At 59.4% G+C, this 21,368-nt stretch overlaps 2 protein-coding genes across 2 annotated transcripts; both read right to left on the reverse strand.

Moving 5' to 3' along the window:
- Nucleotides 1-971: 971 nt before the first annotated feature.
- Nucleotides 972-8,457, reverse strand: LOC144948281 (uncharacterized). The gene is made up of 5 exons (XM_078877713.1): nucleotides 8,250-8,457; nucleotides 7,173-7,302; nucleotides 5,219-5,333; nucleotides 3,456-3,633; nucleotides 972-2,565 (listed from the first exon to the last, which is right to left on the reverse strand). Exons 3-5 carry the CDS (start codon nucleotides 5,240-5,242, stop codon nucleotides 2,285-2,287), a joined length of 483 nt encoding a protein of 160 aa, XP_078733839.1. The 5' UTR covers nucleotides 5,243-5,333; nucleotides 7,173-7,302; nucleotides 8,250-8,457; the 3' UTR covers nucleotides 972-2,284.
- On the reverse strand, nucleotides 8,452-20,265 carry LOC144947971 (E3 ubiquitin-protein ligase TRIM45-like). The gene is made up of 8 exons (XM_078877401.1): nucleotides 20,098-20,265; nucleotides 18,909-19,224; nucleotides 18,340-18,650; nucleotides 13,796-13,910; nucleotides 11,327-11,565; nucleotides 10,272-10,430; nucleotides 9,106-9,281; nucleotides 8,452-8,579 (listed from the first exon to the last, which is right to left on the reverse strand). The coding sequence occupies exons 1-8, from the start codon at nucleotides 20,263-20,265 to the stop codon at nucleotides 8,540-8,542; spliced, it is 1,524 nt and encodes a 507-aa protein (XP_078733527.1). The 3' UTR covers nucleotides 8,452-8,539.
- Between the last annotated feature and the right edge of the window lie 1,103 nt (nucleotides 20,266-21,368).

Here is a 21,368-nt window from a genome sequence, read left to right on the forward strand (position 1 = left end):
TGAGATGAGAGGGGAGAGGCAGGAGAGTGCGTGGAGGGGAGTGGAGTGAGATGAGAGGGAGAGGCAGGAGAGAGCGTGGATGGGAGTAGAGTAAGATGAGAGGGGAGAGGCAGGAGAGTGCGTGGAGGGGAGTAGAGTGAGATGAGGGGGAGAGGCAGGAGAGTGCGTGGAGGGGAGTGGAGTGAGATGAGAGGGGAGAGGCAGGAGAGTGCATGGAGGGGAGTGGAGTGATATGAGAGGGGAGAGGTAGGAGAGTGCGTGGAGGGGAGTGGAGTGAGATGAGAGGGCGAGGCAGGAGAGTGCGTGGAGGGGAGTGGAGTGAGATGAGAGGGGAGAGGTAGGAGAGTGCGTGGAGGGGAGTGGAGTGAGATGAGGGGGAGAGGCAGGAGAGTGCGTGGAGGGGAGTGGAGTGAGATGAGAGGGGAGAGGCAGGAGAGTGCATGGAGGGGAGTGGAGTGATATGAGAGGGGAGAGGTAGGAGAGTGCGTGGAGGGGAGTGGAGTGAGATGAGAGGGCGAGGCAGGAGAGTGCGTGGAGGGGAGTGGAGTGAGATGAGAGGGGAGAGGTAGGAGAGTGCGTGGAGGGGAGTGGAGTGAGATGAGAGGGGAGAGGTAGGAGAGAGCGTGGAGGGGGGTGGAGTGAGATGAGAGGGAGAGGCAGGAAAGAGGGTGGAGGGGAGTGGAGTGAGATGAGAAGGGAGCGAGATGATAGGGGAGAGGCAGGAGAGTGCGTGGAGGGAAGTTGAGTGAGATGAGAGGGGAGAGGCAGGAGAGTGCGTGGAGGGGAGTGGAGTGAGATGAGAGGGGAGAGGCAGGAGAGTGCGTGGAGGGGAGTGGAGTGAGATGAGAGGGGAGAGGCAGGAGAGAGCGTGGAGGGGAGTGGAGTGAGATGAGAAGGGAGTGAGATGATAGGGGAGAGGCAGGAGAGTGCATGGAGGGAAGTTGAGTGAGATGAGAGGGGAGAGGCAGGAGAGTGCGTGGAGGGGAGTGGAGTGAGATGAGAGGGGAGAGGCAGGAGAGTGCGTGGAGGGGAGTAGAGTGAGATGAGAGGAGAGAGACGAGAGAGGGCGACACTTGGGGTCGTGCTTGTGACTTTATTAGCAAAACAGAGAGAGCACGCATCGTATAGGAAAACCGCTAAATACAGAGCGAGGGAATGGGGGGGCTAATGTGGAACAACATCAACAACATCCAGGCCAACAGGCACAACTCTAGATATGGTGGTATAGAATAAGGTACACACACACACACCACACACACACCACACACACCACACCACACACACCACATACACACCACACACACCACACACATCACAGTAAGTGGGTGAGTGGGGGAGTGGGTGGGTGGGGGAGTGGGTGGGTGGGGAAGTGGGTGGGTGGGGAAGTGGGTGGGTGGGGGTGTGGGTGGGTGGGGGAGTGGGTGGGTGGGGGAGTGGGTGGGTGGGGCAGTGAGTGGGTGGGTGGTGGAGTGGGTGGGTGGGGGAGTGAGTGGGGGAGTGAGTGGGTGGGTGGGGGAGTGGGTGGTGAGTGAGTGTGGTCACTGTGTCACTGTGTGTATGTGTGCGTCACCGTGTGTGACTGTCACTGTGTGTGTGTCGCTGTGTGTGTGTGTGTCACTGTGTGTGTGTGTCACTATGTGTGTGTGTCACTGTGTGTCACTGTGTGTCACTGTGTGTGTGTCACTGTGTGTGTGTCACTGTGTGTGTCACTGTGTGTCACTGTGTGTGTGTGTCACTGTGTGTGTCACACTGTGTGTGTGTGTCAAGATCGGCCTCAGTGGAGGAGGCTCGTGAAGGACGCTACTGGGCAGTTGGAGGCAGTCGCCCTCCAACAACAACGGAGGGCGGAGGAGCGACGCTCACAACAACGAGCGGAGCGCCGGGTGGCTAAAGCACAGCAAGTTGGCACAGTAGGGGGCACAGGTGGTGCATCAGCCAGTCGTCTCGGTCATCTCGGTCAGTCGACCCGTGGCACCTGGGTCTGCCCCGTGACCTCCTGCCAGCGGGCGTTCGACACTTCACGTGGCCTCAGGGTGCACATGGCCTGGCACAAGCGTCGTGGTGACGTCACCGCCACTTAGTGGCGAATGGCGGTTGTTGTTGTTGTTGTTGTGTGTCACTGTGTGTGTGTGTCACTGTGTGTGTCACTGTGTGTGTCACTGTGTGTGTGTGTCTGTGTGTGTCACTGTGTGTGTCACTGTGTGTGTGTGTCACTGTGTGTGTCGCTGTGTGTGTGTGTCACTGTGTGTGTGTGTGTCACTGTGTGTGTCACTGTGTGTGTGTGTCACACGGTGGCTGACATTGTCCCTCCCCGCTGGGGGCTTCTCTGTGTGAGTGCGGGTGGCTGCTGCTGCTGCTGCGGCGGTGGCGGTGGTGGTTGTGCACCAGCGCGTTGAGGGTGGTGAGCGTGGTGAGGGTGGTGAGCGTGGTGAGGCTGGTGAGGGTGGTGAGGCTGGTGAGGGGAGGGGCGGCACTCAGCAGCGGAGCGCGACGGGTGGCCGCAGCACGACCAGTGGGGGCGGCCCGGGTGACCAGGGTGGCCGTGACCACAGCCCAGGAACCCTCCTGGCGGGGGTGAGACACGGGGGGGGGGTGAGACACGGGAGGGGGGGGAGAGAGAAAGATCACTCGTGTCTCACCCCCCCCCCCACCCGGTGTCTCCCACGTGTCAACCCCCCCCCCCGTGTCTCACCTCCCCGTGTCTCTACTGTGTCTCACCCCCCAATGTCTCCCCCATGTCTCACCCCCCCCCCCCGTGTCTCACTCCCCCCCGTGTCTCACTCCCCTCCCATGTCTCACTCCCCCCCGTGTCTCACTCCCCTCCCGTGTCTCATATTCTTGGTTCTTTCGGTAAAGTCACGTAAAAAAAGAAATGTAATTAAAATAAAATAATATAATAAAAATTTGTTTTTTAAATAATCAAAATAAAATACAAAAGAAAATAGTAAATTGAAAATCACACTGGTCAACAAAAAAACAACATCTTTTTTCTAGCCTGGACTTTTGCAGCTGTTCTAGACTAATTTCAGGGTGCTGATTCCAAATCTGATCTCAGATTTGCTCTATCACATCTCATTTTTATACTATCGGCATACCCCATTTTCATTGATTTTACCAGAAATGAACTCTGTCACTTATGATTGCAAGTTGTTGCGAGTCAGTGATTGCTTTAGTGTTAAAATACAGTGCTGTATTTTTAGGAGAGTGTGTTTATAATATCATTTTATGTAGATATCCACATTCATTTAATATTTTTCTTCTGCAGTTTTTATTGAAAATGCAATATTTAATATCTCAAAAACCTGATGTGATAGACAAAAACTGATGCCAGATTTGGAATGTCTCACCCCCCCCCCGCCGTGTCTCCCCCTGCGTCTCACTCCCCCGTGTCTCCCCCGTGTCCCCCCCCTCCCTGTGTCCCCCCCCCCCCGTGTCCCCCCCCCCCGGTGTCTCACCCGGCATGCTGCCCCCACAGTGGCAGCGTGCGTCACGCTGCCCCCCGCTGGAGCAGAAGGAGCAGCAGTGGTACAGGCCGCGGTGGTGTCCACGCGGCGGTGGTGGTGACGACGCAGCAGCAGCAGCGGTGGTGGTGGTGGAGGTGGTGTTAGACACTCGCAGGGAGAACGGGGAGCCCTGCAGACAAAGCAGCATCAACATCATCAGTAGCATCATCATCAGTAGTAGCAGCAGTAGCAGCAGTATCATCAGTAGCAGTGGTGGTATCAGCAGCAGTAGCATCATCAGTAGCAGTAGCAGCAGCAGTAGCATCGTCAGTAGCAGTAGCAGCAGTAGCAGTGGTGGCATCAGCAGCAGTAGCATCATCAGTAGCAGTAGCAGCATCGTCAGTAGCAGTAGCAGCAGTAGCAGTATCATCAGTAGCAGTAGCATCATCAGCAGCAGTAGCAGCATCATCATCATCAGCAGTAGTGTCATCAGTAACAGTAGCAGCATCATCAGCAGCGTAATCAGTAACAGTGGTATCATCAGTAGCAGTGGTGGCATCAGCAGCAGTAGTAGCGTCATCAGCAGCAGTAGCGTCATCAGCAGCAGTAGCAGCAGCATCAGTAGCGTCATCATCATCAGCAGCAGCATCATCATCATCATCAGCAGCATCATCATCATCATCAGCAGCAGCAGCAGCAGCATCAGTAGGGGCCATTATCGGTAGCTGTAGTGGTTGCATCGTCATCATAATCATCAGCAGCAGCATCATCAGTAGCATTGTCAGTAGTAGCAGCAGCAGCAGCATCATCAGTAGCATTGTCAGTAGTAGTAGTAGCAGCAGCATCATTAGCTGCATTGTCAGTAGTAGTAGTAGCAGCAGCATCATCAGTAGCATTGTCAGTAGTAGTAGCAACAGCAGCATCATCAGTAGCATTGTCAGTAGTAGTAGCAGCAGCAGCATCATCAGTAGCATTGTCAGTAGTAGTAGCAACAGCAGCATCATCAGTAGCATTGTCAGTAGTAGTAGCAGCAGCAGCAGCATCATCAGTAGCATTGTCAGTAGTAGTAGTAGCAGCAGCATCATCAGTAGCATTGTCAGTAGTAGTAGCAACAGCAGCATCATCAGTAGCATTGTCAGTAGTAGTAGCAGCAGCAGCATCATCAGTAGCATTGTCAGTAGTAGTAGTAGCAGCAGCATCATCAGTAGCAGTGTCAGTAGTAGTAGCAACAGCAGCATCATCAGTAGCATTATCAGTAGTAGTAGTAGCAGCAGCATCATCAGTAGCATTGTCAGTAGAAGTAGTAGCAGCAGCATCATCAGCAGCATTGTCAGTAGTAGTAGTAGCAGCAGCATCATCAGCAGCATTGTCAGTAGTAGTAGTAACAGCATCAGCATCAGTAGCATTGTCAGTAGCAGCAGCAGCAGCAGCAGCATCACCATCAGCAGGATCAGCAGCAGCACCATCATCAGTAGTAGCAGCATCAGCAGCATCAGTATCAGTAGCATTGTCAGTAGTAGCAGCAGCAGCATCATCATCAGCAGGATCAGCAGCAGCACCATCATCAGTAGCAGCAGCATCAGCACCATCATCATCAGCAGCATCATCATCAGCAGGATCAGCAGCAGCACCATTATCAGTAGCAGCAGCATTGTCAGCATCAGCAGCAGCACCATCATCAGTAGCAGTAGTGTCATCATCAACATGAGGACCGTCGCTGTTACGAGGAGTGAGCGTGGCGGTTATCAGGGACCGTGGTGGTTATGAGGAGTCACCTGGATGTGGCGTCCGCGCACCATGACGGTGATGAAGTAGCGGCCGCTCTCCGTGGCAGTGTAGGAGACGCTGAACGTCGCCCCCTGGGCACGCGTCACCTCCACCGCCAGCGCACTGCGGAAGTGGACATCACGGAGCTAGCTCGGAGATCGCTCCCCTCGTGGGTGAGTGAGTGGGTGAGTGGGTGGGTGTGTGAGTGGGTGAGTGGGGGGGTGGGTGGGTGGGGGGGTGGGTGGGTGAGTGGGTGAGCGAGTCACATGGTGAGTGAGTGACCTCCACCGCCAGCGCACTGCGGAAGTGGACATCACGGAGCTAGCTCGGAGATCGCTCCCCTCGTGGGTGGGTGAGTGGGTGGGTGGGTGGGTGAGTGGGTGGGTGGGTGAGTGGGTGGGTGAGTGGGTGGGTGAGTGGGTGAGTGGGGGGGTGAGTGGGTGAGTGGGTGGGTGAATGGGTGAGTGGGTGGGTGAGTGGGGGAGTGAGTAAATGGGTGAGTGGGTGGGTGGGTGAGTGAGTGAGTGAGTGGGTGGGTGGGTGGGTGAGTGAGTGAGTGGGTGAGTGGGTGGGTGAGTGGGTGGGTGAGTGGGTGGGTGAGTGGGGGAGTGAGTAAATTGGTGAGTGGGTGGGTGGGTGGGTGGGTGAGTGAGTGAGTGGGTGGGTAGGTGGGTGAGTGAGTGAGTGGGTGAGTGGGTGAGTGGGTGGGTGAGTGGGTGGGTGAGTGGGTGGGTCGGTGGGTGGGGAAGTGGGTGGGTGGGTGAGTGGGTGGGTGAGTGGGTGGGGGGGGTGGGTGGGTGGGGGGGGTGGGTGGGTGGGGGGGGTGGGTGGGTGAGTGGGTGGGGGGTGGGTGAGTGGGTGGGGGGTGGATGGGTGGGTGAGTGGGTGGGTCGGTGGGTGAGTGGGTGGGTGAGTGGGTGGGTCGGTGGGTGGGGAAGTGGGTGGGTGGGTGAGTGAGTGGGTGGGTGGGTGGGTGAGTGAGTGGGTGGGTGGGTGGGTGGGTGGGTGAGTGGGTGGGTGGGTGAGTGGGTGGGTGGGTGAGTGGGTGGGTGGGTGAGTGGGGGGGTGAATGGGTGGGTGAGTGGGTGGGTGGGTGGGGGGGTGGGTGAGTGGGTGGGTGGGTGAGTGGGTGGGTGGGTGGGTGGGGGGGTGGGGGGGTGGGTGGGTGGGGGGGGTGGGTGGGTGAGTGGGGGGGTGGGTGGGTGGGGGGTGGGTGGGTGGGTGAGTGGGTGGGTGGGTGGGTCAGTGGGTGAGTGAGTGAGTGGGTGGGGGGGTGGGTGAGTGGGTGAGTGGGTGGGTGGGTGGGTGAGCGGGTGGGGGGGGTGGGTGGGTGAGCGGGTGGGTGGGGGGGTGGGTGGGTGGGTGAGTGGGTGTGTGGGTGGTTGAGTGGGTGGGTGAGTGGGTGGGTGAGTGGGTGGGTGGGTGAGTGGGTGGGTGGGTGGGTGAGTGGGGGGGGTGAGTGGGTGGATGGGTGGGTGAGTGGGTGGGTGGGTGAGTGGGTGGGTGGGTGAGTGGGTGGGTGGGTGGGTGAGTGAGTGGGTGGGTGGGTGAGTGGGTGGGTGAGTGGGTGGGTGATAGGGTGGGTGAGTGGGTGGGTGGGTGGGTGAGTGGGTGGGTGGGTGAGTGGGTGGGTGAGTGGGTGGGTGAGTGAGTGGGTGGGTGAGTGGGTGGGTGAGTGGGTGGGTGAGTGGGTGGGTGGGTGGGTGAGTGGGTGGGTGGGTGAGTGGGTGAGTGGGTGGGTGAGTGGTTGGGTGAGTGGGTGGGTGAGTGAGTGGGTGAATGGAGCTGTCAGTGAGGTGGTGAGCGAGTGACATGGTGAGTGAGTGAGCGAGTGTAGTTGTGAGCGAGTGGTTGAGCGGGTGGGTGAGCGATCGAGTGAGTTGGTGAGCGAGTGAGTTGGTGAGCGAGTGAGTTGGTGAGCGAGTGAGTGAAGTGGTGAGTGAGTTGGTGAGCGATCCTCACCAGCGCGTGTTCTCCCGGTGAAGAATGGTCACTTGGGGGGTGTCGTGAGTGCCAGGGATCTCTTCCCCGGCACGGTCGCCCAGACGCACCGAGAAGCCGGCACGACGGCCAGGCCGGGCGTGGTGCAGGCCTAGAGCACGCCGCAGTGAGTCACCAGCATCACCACTCACACAACCACTCAGTCAGTCAGTCAGTCACTCAGTCAGTCAGTCAGTAACTCACTCAGTTAGTCAGTCACTCAGTCAGTCAGTCACGCAGTCAGTCACTCACTCAGTCAGTCAGTCACTCAGTTAGTCACTCAGTCACTCAGTCAGTCAGTCACTCACTCAGTTAGTCACTAAGTCACTCACCCACTCACTCACCCACTCAGTCAGTCAGTCAGTCACTCAGTCACCCACTTATCTACTCAGTCAGTCACTCAGTCAGTCACTCAGTCACTCAGTCACCCACACACCCACTCAGTCAGTCAGTCAGTCAGTCACCCACTCAGTCAGTCACTCAGTCAGTCAGTCAGTCACTCAGTCAGTCAGTCACTCACTCACTCAGTCACTCAGTCAGTTACTCAGTCACTCAGTCACCCACTCAGTCAGTCACTCACACACCAGTCAGTCAGTCACGTCACTCACTCCTCAGTCACTCACTTACTCAGTTACTCACTCAGTCAGTCACTCACTCAGTCACTTAGTTACACACTCAGTCACTCACTCAGTCACTCACTCACTCACTCACCCACTCAGTCAGTCACTCACTCATCCACCCACCCACCCACCCACTCACTCACTCAGTCACTCACTCAGTCACTCACCCACTCACTCACTCAGTCACTCACTCACCCACTCACTCAGTCACTCACTCAGTTACTCACCCAATCACTCACTCACGTAGTCACCCACCCACTCACCCACTCAGTCACTCACCCACCCACTCACTCACATCAATCACTCACTCACTCAGTCACCCACCCACTCACCCACCCACCCACTCACCCACCCACTCACCCACCCACTCACCCACCCACCCACCCACTCACTCACCCACCCACCCACCCCCCCACCCCACCCACCCCCCCCCACTCACCGTCTCCCACTGCGCTGCAGCTCTGTGCGTGTGCCAGTGCGGGTCCCAGCGTGCCGCACAGCGGAAGCCGTCCGCCGTGCTGCCCGCACTCTGCCTGGGCAGCAGCCTCATGGAGGCCACCATCGCCTCCACGTCCACCACCGCTCCACCTCCTCCTCCTCCACCTCCACCACCTCCACCACCACCTCCTCCTCCCGCCGCCGTAGAGGAGCGGAGGAGCGGGGAGGAGGAGGAGGTGGAGGAGGTGGAGGAGGAGGTGGTGGAGGAGGAGGTGGTGGAGGTGGGGGAAGTCACCACGCCGGGGTGGGGTGGAACGTCAGCGGCGTCCGGCTGTGACAAAACGACATCCCAACGTCGACGTTGTCGTCATCATCATCGTCGTCATCATCGTCATCATCATCATCGTCATCACTATCGTCATCGCTATCATCATCGCTATCATTATCGCTATCATCACCGTCATCATCATCGCTATCATCATCATCATCATCGTCATCATCATCATCATCATCGTCATCATCTTCGTCGTCATCATCGCTATCATCGTCATCATCGTCACTATCATCATCATCATCGCTATCATTATCATCACCTCTATCATCATCATCATCATCACTATCATCATCATCATCGCTATCATCATCATCACCATTAGACTCACCTGGTGAGCCACTCCTCACCTGGTGAGGCGAGCCAGGTGAGTCTGTGCGTGGCGAGCGGTGCGGTGAGCCACTCCTCACCTGGTGAGCGACCCCCTTACCTGGTGAGCAACTCCTCACCTGGTGAGCGACCCCCTCACCTGGTGAGCCACTCCTCACCTGGTGAGCCAGCCCTCACCAGGTGAGCCAGCCCTCACCTGGTGAGCGAGCCAGGTGAGTCTGTGCGTGGCGAGCGGTGCGGTGAGCATGATGTCGACGGCGTGGCCTTCCCGCAGGAGGTGCTCGGTGAAGGCCGACGCCGAGCGAAGTGCCACCAGGCCGCAGCGCAGAGACGCTGAGCGGCGCTGAAGGACGTGCGGCACAGACGCAGCTTCTAACACCGTCACCACCGGCACCCACAGTCACCGGCACCGGCACCGGCATGGCCACAACCACGGTGGTGGTGGTGGTGGTGGGGAGAGTGGGGGGAGAGAGAAGGGGAGGGAGAGAAGGGGGGGGAGATGGTGAGTCTAGAGTGGTGGTGGTGGTTTGGAGTAGTGGTGGTGTGGTGGAGTGGTGGTGTGGTGGTGGTGGAGTGCTGGTGGTGGGGTGGAGTGGTGGTGGAGTGGTGGTGGTGTAGAGTGTGGTGTGGAGTGGTGGTGGTGATGGTGTGGTGGTGGTGGTGGTGGGGAGTGGGGGAGAGAGAAGGGGGGGGGAGAAGGGGAGGGAGATGGTGAGTCTAGAGTGGTGGTGGAGTGGAGTAGTGGTGGTGGGGGGTGGAGTGGTGGTGTAGTGGTGGTGGTGTAGTGTGGTGGTGGTGGAGTGGTGGTGGTGGAGTGGTGGTGGTGTAGTGTTGGTGGTGGTGGTGTAGAAGTGGTGGTGGAGTAGTGGTGGTGGTGTAGAGTGGTGGTGGAGTGGTGGTGGTGGAGTGGTGGTGGTGTAGAGTGGTGGTGGTGGTGGAGTGGTGGTGGTGGTGGTGTAGAGTGGTGGTGGTGTAGAGTGGTGGTGGTGTAGTAGTGGTGTAGAGTGGTGTGTTGAGTGGTGGTGTTGAGTGGTGGTGGTGTAGAGTGGTAGTGGTGTAGAGTGGTGGTGGTGTAGAGTGGTGGTGGTGTAGAGTGGTGGTGGTGTAGTAGTGGTGTAGAGTGGTGGTGGTGTAGTAGTGGTGGTGTAGAGTGGTGGTGTAGAGTGGTGGTAGTGTAGAGTGGTAGTAGTGTAGGATGTCTGTGTAGGATGTCAGTGTAGAGTGGACACCTCGTCGAGTGAGTAGAGGAGCGAGTGGTAGTGTAGAGTAGTGGTAGTGTAGAGTGTGTGTCTGTGTAGGGTGTCTGTGTAGAGTGGTGTCAGTGTAGAGTGGTAGTGCAGAGTGGTGGTATAGACTGTACACCTCGTCGAGTGAGTGCAGGAGCGAGTGGTAGTGCGTGTGCACGGCCAACTCGTATGCCCGGCGGAAGCTCTCGATGTCGTCGCGCGTTCGCTCGGCACGCTCCTCCGTCAACTCGGAGAGCTCCTGCAGCTCCCGCATGGACTCCTCCATAGCCCTCACCTGGGGTGGGACGCGGGGGAGACACGGGGGGTGAGAAGGGAGACACGGGGGGGTAGCGGGGGAGACACGGGGTGAGAAGGGAGACACGGGGGAGACACGGGGAGACACGGGGGAGACACGGGGGAGACACGGGGGAGACACGGGGGTGAGAAGGGGGAGACACGGGGGACACGGGGGAAACACGGGGGAGACGCGGGGGTGAGAAGGGGGAGACACGGGGGACACGGGGGAGACACAACGGAGGGCGGAGGAGCGATGCTCACAACAACGAGCGGAGCGCCGGGTGGCTAAAGCACAGCAAGTTGGCACAGTAGGGGGCACAGGTGGTGCATCAGCCAGTCGTCTCAGTCAGTCGACCCGTGGCACCTGCTGGGTCTGCCCCGTGACCTGCCAGCGGGCGTTCGACACTTCACGTGGCCTCAAGGTGCACATTGCCTGGCACAAGCGTCGTGGTGACGTCACCGCCACTTAGTGGCGAATGGCGGTTGTTGTTGTTGTTGTTGATGTGTGTATAACCCCCCCACACGACCCACCCACCCACTCCACTCCACACACCCCCACACCACACACACACCACAGCACCCACCCCCACATACCACACACACCACACACACCACCCCCCCACACCACACACTACACCACACCACCCACCCCTCCATACCCCTCCACACCACACAGCACACACACACCCACCCACCCCTCCACACCACACCACATACCCCCCTACACCCACCCCCACACACAGCCCCCTACATCACACACAGCCCCCAACACCACCCACACCACCTACACCACACCACCCCTCCACACCACACCACACCACCCCCCCACCCCACCCCCCCCACGCCACCCCCCCCACCCCCCCCATCCCCCCCCACCCCCTCCCCCCCACCCACCCGTGCTTGTGCCCCCTCCAGCGCTCCGCGTGCCTCCCCCGTGACCCTCCTGGCCACGACGTCGGCTGCCTCACAGCCGTGGGCCCCGTGGAGACCCCCGGCCACGCAGCAGTCGCGGCACGCCGGCACGGAGCAGCGCGCACATCGGTAGCGAACCTCCTGCACAGCGTGCTCACGGCACCGCACCGGGCAGCGCACGACGCGACACAGACGGGAGAGGGACGGGGAGGAGGAGGAGGCTGGGGGGGAGGGCCGGGGAGTCACAGTCAGTCAGTCACTCAGTTACTCAGTCTGTCACTCAGTCAGTCAGTCACTCACTCACTCAGTCACTCACACAGTCACTCACTCAGTCACTCAGTTACTCACTCAGTCACTCACTCACTCAGTCACTCACACAGTCACTCACTCAGTCACTCAGTTACTCACTCAGTCACTCATTCACTCACTCAGTCACTTAGTCACTCAGTTACTCACTCACTCAGTCAGTCAGTTACTCAGTCACTCAGTCAGTCAGTCACTCACTCAGTCAGTCACTCAGTCAGTCAGTCACTCACTCAGTCAGTCACTCAGTCACTCACTCAGTCACTCACTCAGTCACTCAGTCTCACACTCAGTCACTCACTCAGTCACTCAGTCACTCACTCAGTCACTCACTCAGTCACTCAGTCACTCACTCAGTCTGTCACTCAGTCAGTCACTCAGTCACTCACTCAGTCACTCAGTCAGTCACTCAGTCACTCACTCAGTCACTCAGTCAGTTACTCAGTCACTCACTCAGTTACTCACTCAGTCACTCACTCAGTCACTCAGTTACTCAGTTACTCACTCAGTCCCTCATTCACTCACTCAATCAGTCACTCAGTTACTCACTCAGTCACTCACTCAGTCACTCAGTTACTCACTCAGTCACTCACTCAGTTACTCACTCAGTCACTCACTCAGTCACTCAGTTACTCAGTTACTCACTCAGTCACTCACTCAGTCACTCAGTTACTCAGTCACTCACTCAGTCACTCATTCACTCACTCAGTCACTCAGTCAGTCACTCATTCACTCAGTTACTCACTCACTCACTCAGTCACTCACTCAGTCACTCACTCAGTCAGTCACTCAGTCAGTCACTCTCACACTCCCTCAGTCACTCACTCAGTCACTCACTCTGTCACTCAGTTACTCAGTCAGTCACTCACTCAGTCACTCACTCACTCACTCAGTCACTCAGTCAGTCACTCACTCAGTCACTCACTCACTCAGTTACTCACTCAGTCACTCAGTCAGTCACTCAGTCACTCACTCAGTTACTCACTCAGTCACTCACTCAGTCACTCAGTTACTCACTCAGTCACTCAGTCACTCACTCAGTTACTCACTCAGTCACTCACTCAGTCACTCACTCACTCAGTCACTCACTCAGTCACTCAGTCAGTCACTCACTCAGTCACTCACTCAGTCACTCACTCACTCAGTCACTCACTCAGTCACTCAGTCAGTCACTCACTCAGTCACTCAGTTACTCACTCAGTTACTCACTCAGTCACTCACTCAGTTACTCACTCAGTTACTCACTCAGTCACTCAATCAGTCACTCAGTCACTCACTCAGTCACTCACTCAGTCACTCAGTCAGTCACTCACTCAATCACTCACTCAGTCACTCAGTTACTCACTCAGTCACTCACTCAGTTACTCACTCAGTCACTCACTCAGTCACTCACTCAGTCACTCAGTTACTCACTCAGTCATTCAGTCAGTCAGTCAGTCACTCAGTCACTCACTCAGTTACTCAGTCACTCACTCAGTTACTCAGTCACTCACTCAGTCTGTCACTCAGTCACTCACTCAGTCACTCAGTCAGTCAGTCACTCACTCAGTTACTCACTCAGTCACTCACTCACTCAGTCACTCACTCACTCACACACTCAGAGCCACTCAGTCACTCACTGAGTCACTCACTCAGTCACTCACTCAGTCACTCAGTCTCACACTCGGATTCATATGGCTGTAGTGGTGGTGGTTGTTGTGGTAGTGGTGGTGGTAGTGCTGGTGGTGGTGGCTGTGGTGGTAGCTGTAGTGGTGGTGGTTGTGGTGTTTGTTGTGGTGGTGGTTGTGGTGGTGGTTGTGGTGGTTGTTGTGGTGGTGGTGGTGGTAGTGGTGGTCGTGGCTGTAGTGGTGGTTGTTGTGGTGGTGGTTGTGGTGGTGGTTGTGGTTGTTGTGATGATTTTTGTGGTGGTGGTTGTTGTGCTGGTGGTGGTTGTTGTGGTGGTGGTTGTGGTGGTTGTTGTGGTGGTGGTTGTGGTGGTGGTTGTGGTGGTGGTAATGCTGGTGGCTGTAGTGGTGGTTGTTGTGGTGATTGTTGTGGTTGTTGTTGTGGTGGTGGTAGTAGTGGTTGTGGTTGTTGTGGTGGTGGTTGTGGTTGTGGTTGTTGTGATGGTTGTTGTGTTGGTTGTGGTGGTGGTGGTGCGGGTCTCACCGCCGTGTGGCTGTAGAGGGGTGAGTCTGTGTGCGGCTGTTGGCCTCTGCCGCCTGTGAGCCTCCGTGCAGAACTCGCAGAGAAACGCCGCACACTCATCACAGTAGCTGTGTGCCTGTAGAGTACACACTCACCTAGTTACACACTCACCTAGTTACACACTCATACACTCATACACTCACTCACTCACCTAGTCACTCACACTCGTCACAGTAGCTGTGTGCCTGTAGAGTACACAGTCACTCACTCACCTAGTCACTCACTCACTCACACTCGTCACAGTAGCTGTGCGCCTGTTAATACACACCTAGTTACACACTCACACACTCACACACACACTCACACTCATCACAGTAGCTGTGTGCCTGTGAGTACACACCTAGTCACTCATACACTCACTCACTCACACTCGTCACAGTAGCTGTGTGCCTGTAGAGTACACACTCACTCACTCAGCTACCCACTCACCTACACACTCACACTCATCACAGTAGCTGTGTGCCTGTGAGTACACAGTCACTCACTCACTCATACACTCATACACTCACTCACTCACTCATACACTCATACACTCACTCACTCACTCATACACTCACTCATACACTCACTCACTCAATCACTCATACACTCATACACTCACTCACTCACTTATACACTCATACACTCACTCACACACTCACTCACTCATACACTCACTCACTCACTCATACACTCATACACTCATCGCAGTAGCTGTGTGCCTGTCAATACACACCTACTCACTCACTCACACTCGTCACAGTAGCTGAGAGCCTGTAGAGAGAGTCACACTCACTCACTCATACACTCACTCACCGACTCACCTACTCACTCACCCACCCACTCACTTACCTACCCACCCACCCCACCCACCCACCCACTCACCAACCCACCCACCCACTCACTCACCCACCCACTCACCCACCCACCCACCCACCCCCCCACTCACTCACCCACCCACCCACCCACTCACCCACCCACCCACACACTCACTCACTCACCCACCCCCCTACTCACTCACTCACCCACCCACCCACTCACTCACCCACTCACCCACTCACCCACCCACTCACCCACCCACCCACTCACCCACTCACTCACCCACCCACCCACCCACCCACTCACTCACCCACCCACCCACCCACCCACCCACTCACTCACCCACTCACTCACCCACCCACCCACTCACTCACTCACCCACCCACCCACCCACTCACCCACCCACCCACCCACTCACCCACCCACCCACCCACCCACCCACCCACTCACCCACTCACCCACCCACTCACCCACCCACCCACCCACTCACTCACTCACTCACTCACCCACCCACTCACCCACCCACCCACTCACTCACCCACCCACTCACCCACCCACTCACCCACCCACTCACTCACCCACCCACCCACCCACTCACTCACCCACTCACTCACTCACCCACCCACTCACCCACCCACCCACCCACCCACTCACTCACTCACTCACCCACACACCCACCCACCCACTCACTCACTCACCCACCCACTCACCCACCCACCCACCCACTCACTCACTCACCCACCCACTCACCCACCCACCCACTCACTCACCCACCCACCCACCCACTCACTCACTCACCCACCCACCCACCGACTCACCCACTCACCCACCCACTCACTCACTCACCCACCCACTCACCCACCCACTCACCCACCCACTCACCCACCCACCCACTCACTCACCCACCCACCCACCCACCCACTCACCCACCCACCCACCCACTCACCCACCCACCCACCCACCCACCCACTCACTCACTCACTCACCCACCCACCCACTCACCCACCCACTCACCCACCCACTCACCCACCCACCCACTCACCCACTTACTCACCCACCCACTCACTCACCCACTCACCCACCCACCCACCCACTCACTCACTCACTCACCCACTCACTCACCCACCCACCCACCCACTCACTCACCCACCCACCCACTCACTCACCCACCCACCCACCCACTCACCCACCCACCCACCCACTCACTCACTCACCCACCCACCCACCCACCCACCCACCCACACACCCACCCACTCACCCACCCACTCACTCACCCACTCACTCACTCACCCACCCACCCACCCACTCACCCACCCACGCACTCACTCACTCACTCACCCACCCACCCACCCACTCACCCACCCACTCACCCACCCACTCACACACCCACCCACTCACCCACTCACTCACCCACTCACCCACTCACCCACCCACTCACCCACCCACCCACTCACCCACCCACCCACCCACTCACTCACTCACTCACTCACCCACCCACTCACCCACCCACCCACTCACCCACCCACTCACCCACCCACTCACCCACCCACTCACTCACCCACCCACCCACCCACTCACTCACCCACTCACTCACCCACCCACTCACCCACCCACCCACCCACCCACTCACTCACTCACCCACACACCCACCCACCCACTCACTCACTCACCCACCCACTCACCCACCCACCCACCCACTCACTCACTCACTCACCCACCCACTCACCCACCCACCCACTCACTCACTCACCCACCCACCCACCCACTCACTCACTCACCCACCCACCCACCGACTCACCCACTCACCCACCCACTCACTCACTCACCCACCCACTCACCCACCCACCCACTCACCCACCCACCCACCCACCCACCCACCCACCCACCCACTCACTCACTCACCCACCCACCCACCCACCCACTCACCCACTCACCCACCCACCCACTCACCCACCCACCCACTCACCCACCCACCCACCCACCCACCCACTCACTCACTCACTCACCCACCCACCCACCCACTCACCCACCCACTCACCCACCCACTCACCCACCCACTCACTCACCCACTCACTCACTCACCCACCCACCCACTCACCCACCCACCCACTCACTCACTCACTCACCCACCCACCCACCCACTCACCCACCCACTCACCCACCCACTCACTCACCCACCCACTCACCCACTCACTCACCCACCCACCCACACACCCACCCACTCACTCACCCACTCACTCACTCACTCACTCACCCACCCACCCACTCACTCACCCACCCACCCACTCACTCACCCACCCACCCACCCACCCACTCACTCACTCACTCACCCACCCACCCACCCACCGACTCACCCACTCACCCACCCACTCACTCACTCACCCACCCACTCACCCACCCACTCACCCACCCACTCACCCACCCACCCACTCACTCACCCACCCACCCACCCACTCACTCACCCACTCACCCACCCACCCACTCACCCACCCACCCACTCACCCACCCACCCACCCACCCACCCACTCACTCACTCACTCACTCACCCACCCACCCACCCACTCACCCACCGACCCACTCACCCACCCACTCACCCACCCACCCACTCACCCACTTACTCACCCACCCACTCACTCACCCACTCACCCACCCACCCACCCACCCACCCACCCACCCACTCACTCACTCACTCACCCACCCACTCACCCACCCACCCACCCACCCACTCACTCACCCACCCACCCACCCACCCACTCACCCACCCACCCACCCACTCACTCACTCACTCACCCACCCACCCACCCACCCACACACCCACCCACTCACCCACCCACTCACTCACCCACTCACTCACTCACCCACCCACCCACCCACTCACCCACCCACTCACTCACTCACTCACCCACCCACCCACCCACTCACCCACCCACTCACCCACCCACTCACTCACTCACCCACCCACCCACACACCCACCCACTCACCCACTCACTCACCCACCCACCCACCCACTCACTCACCCACCCACCCACCCACTCACTCACTCACTCACCCACCCACCCACCCACCCACTCACCCACTCACCCACCCACTCACCCACCCACCCACCCACTCACCCACCCACCCACCCACTCACTCACTCACTCACTCACCCACTCACCCACCCACTCACTCACCCACCCACTCACTCCCTCACCCACTCACTCACTCACCCACCCACCCACCCACTCACTCACCCACTCACCCACCCACTCACCCACCCACCCACCCACCCACTCACCCACCCACTCACCCACCCACCCACTCACTCACCCACCCACTCACCCACCCACCCACTCACCCACTCACTCACCCACCCACCCACCCACTCACTTACCCACTCACCCACCCACTCACCCACCCACCCACCCACTCACTCACCCACACACCCACCCACTCACCCACCCACCCACCCACCCACTCACCCACCCACCCACCCACCCACCCACCCACTCACTCACTCACTCACCCACCCACCCACTCACTCACTCACTCACCCACCCACCCACTCACTCACTCACCCACCCACCCACCCACTCACTCACTCATCCACCCACCCACTCACCCACCCACCCACTCACTCACTCACTCACCCACCCACTCACCCACCCACCCACTCACTCACCCACCCACCCACCCACTCACTCACCCACCCACCCACTCACCCCACCTTATCGTCGCCCACCACCGCCTCCTGCTGCTGCGTACTGCCCGGAACACAGCACAGGTCGCAGGTCGGCCCTGCTACTCCTACTGCTGCTGCTGCTCCTGCTACTGCTCCTGCTGCTGCTGCTGCTGCTCCTGCTGCTGCTGCTGCTGCGGTGGCCACGCGGTGACGCAACAGCTCGGTGGCTCGGAGGTGGTCGGTGGGCAGCTCGGACGTCCCACCCGGCGGGACGCGGCTCCGCTCCCCGCACACGCCGCACCGCACGACCCCCGTCACCGCCGCTGAGCTGACCGACGGGGGATCAACGGCGGCGCCTAGTGGGCGACGGTGATCGCGGTCGGGATTGGGATGGAGATCACGATCATGATTACAATCACGACCATGATCACACCCCACCCACTCACCCACCCACCCACCCACTCACCCACCCACTCACCCACCCACCCACCCACTCACCCACCCACCCACCCACCCACTCAATCACCCACCCACCCACTCACCCACTCACCCACCCACTCACTCACCCACCCACTCACCCACTCACCCACCCCACCCACCCTCACCCTACCCACCGTCCGTTTGCCCCTCCTCCCCCCCCTCCCCCTCCCCCGTGACGTGGAGGCAGCCCTGGCAGACCGCGTGGAGACACGGCAGCAGTTTGGGCTGGCACAGTAGCCCACCGCAGCTGCCGCACAGCAGTCGTTGCGGCAGCTCAGACGCCCTTGGGGGGTCCCCTGGGGGGGGGTCCCCTGGGGGGGGGTCCCCTGAGGGGGCCCCTGGGGGGGGGGGGCCCTGGGGGGGGGTCCCCTGGGGGGGGGGTCCCCTTGGGAGGGGGCCGAGGAGGGGGTCTCCGTGGGTTTGTCGAGCGCGAGGCCATCCACACGAGGCCTGCGGAGAGAGGAGGGTGGGTGAGCTCCACACTCCACCACGCTCCACCACGCTCCACCACGCTGCTTCACGCTCCACCACACTCACTCCACCACGCTCCACCACGCTGCACCACGCTCCACCACCTCCTCCTCCTCCTCCACCTCCTCCTCCTCCACCTCCTCCTCCACCTCCTCCACCTCCTCCACCTCCTCCTCCACCTCCTCCACCTCCTCCACCTCCTCCACCTCCTCCTCCTCCACCTCCTCCACCTCCTCCTCCACCTCCTCCACCTCCTCTTCCTCCACCTCCTCCACCTCCTCCTCCTCCACCTCCTCCACCTCCTCCTCCACCTCCTCCTCCACCACCTCCACCTCCTCCTCCTCCACCTCCTCCACCTCCTCCTCCACCTCCTCCACCTCCTCTTCCTCCACCTCCTCCACCTCCTCCTCCTCTACCTCCTCCACCTCCTCCTCCACCTCCTCCACCTCCTCCACCTCCTCTTCCTCCACCTCCTCCACCTCCTCCACCTCCTCCTCCTCTACCTCCTCCACCTCCTCCTCCTCCTCCACCTCCTCCTCTACCTCCTCCTCCACCACCTCCTCCACCACCTCCTCCACCTCCTCCCCCCACCTCCTCCTCCTCCTCCTCCACCTCCTCCTCCTCCACCTCCTCCTCCTCCACCTCCTCCTCCTCCACCTCCTCCTCCTCCACCTCCTCCTCCTCCACCTCCTCCTCCTCCTCCTCCTCCTCCACCTCATCAACCAACTCCACTCACTTGGCCTTTGCAGAGTGACGGAGACCATCAGCAACGGAGCCGCTGGATGAAGCTGCCCCCTCACGCTCCTCCTCCGGTCCAGCCTGTCTGACCCACCTACTCCTAGGCCTCGCGACCCCCGTCCCCCTGGCGACCCCCGTCCCCACGGCGACCCCCGTCCCCCCGGCGACGCCTCTGGTCCCCGTGGCGTCTCCCTTCCCGCCGCGCGGCATCCCCCCGTCTCCCTCCTCCTCCTCCTCCGTCTCCATGGCGACAAGGGGTCCCTCCTCTCTCCCGGTCTCCATGGCGACGCCGCCTCCGCCACCGCCGTCTCCCCCCTGCCTCTCCCCCAGCGACAGCATGTCCCAGCCGCCCCCACCGTGCCCCTTGATCTTGCTGGGCAAGGCCACACCGGGAGCCGCTCGCCTCCAGCGGCCCAAGGGACGCGTCGCTGGGGCCTCAAGGGCCTCACGGGCCGCAAGGGCCTCCGCAGGGGGAGGGGGGGGGAGGGGGGGGGAGGGGGGCCTCCGGAGCGCTTCATGAGCGGCCGCGACGGACTGCCGCTCAGATCTGAGACGTCCCGGAAAAAGAGAATGAACGGGGATTTGTCACGCAGGGAGACACCCACAGACGCATTCTGGTAGCCATAGACTCAGGCAGAGACCCACAGACTCATCATAGAAACACACAGACTCATCATAGAGACCCACAGACTCATCATAGAGACACACAGACTCACCACACAGAGACACACAGACTCATCATAGAGACACACAGACTCACCATAGAGACACACAGACTCACCTCACCACACAGAGACACACAGACTCACCACACAGAGACACACAGACTCACCACACAGAGACCCACAGACTCACCATATAAACACACAGACTCACCACACAGAGACACACAGACTCACCATAGAGACTCACAGACTCACCACACAGAGACACACAGACTCACCACACAGACTCACCATCACACAGAGACCCACAGACTCACTACACAGAGACCCACAGACTCACCACACAGAGACCCACAGACTCATTCTGGTACCCATAAACTCACGCAGAGACCCACAGACTCATGACACAGAGACACCATCACACAGAGACCCACAGACTCATTCTGGTACTCATAGACTCAGGCAGAGACACACAGACTCACCACACAGACTCACCACACAGAGACCCACAGACTCACCACACAGAGACCCACAGACTCACCACACAGAGGCCCACAGACTCACCACACAGGCTCACCACACAGACTCACCACACAGACTCACCACACAGACTCACCACACAGACTCACCACACAGAGACCTACAGACTCACCACACATAGACCTACAGACTCACCACACAGACTCACCACACAGAGACACACAGACTCATCACACAGAG

Source organism: Lampetra fluviatilis, chromosome 48, assembly GCF_964198595.1.
Source record: "Lampetra fluviatilis chromosome 48, kcLamFluv1.1, whole genome shotgun sequence".
Classification (NCBI taxonomy): Eukaryota; Metazoa; Chordata; class Hyperoartia; order Petromyzontiformes; family Petromyzontidae; genus Lampetra; species Lampetra fluviatilis.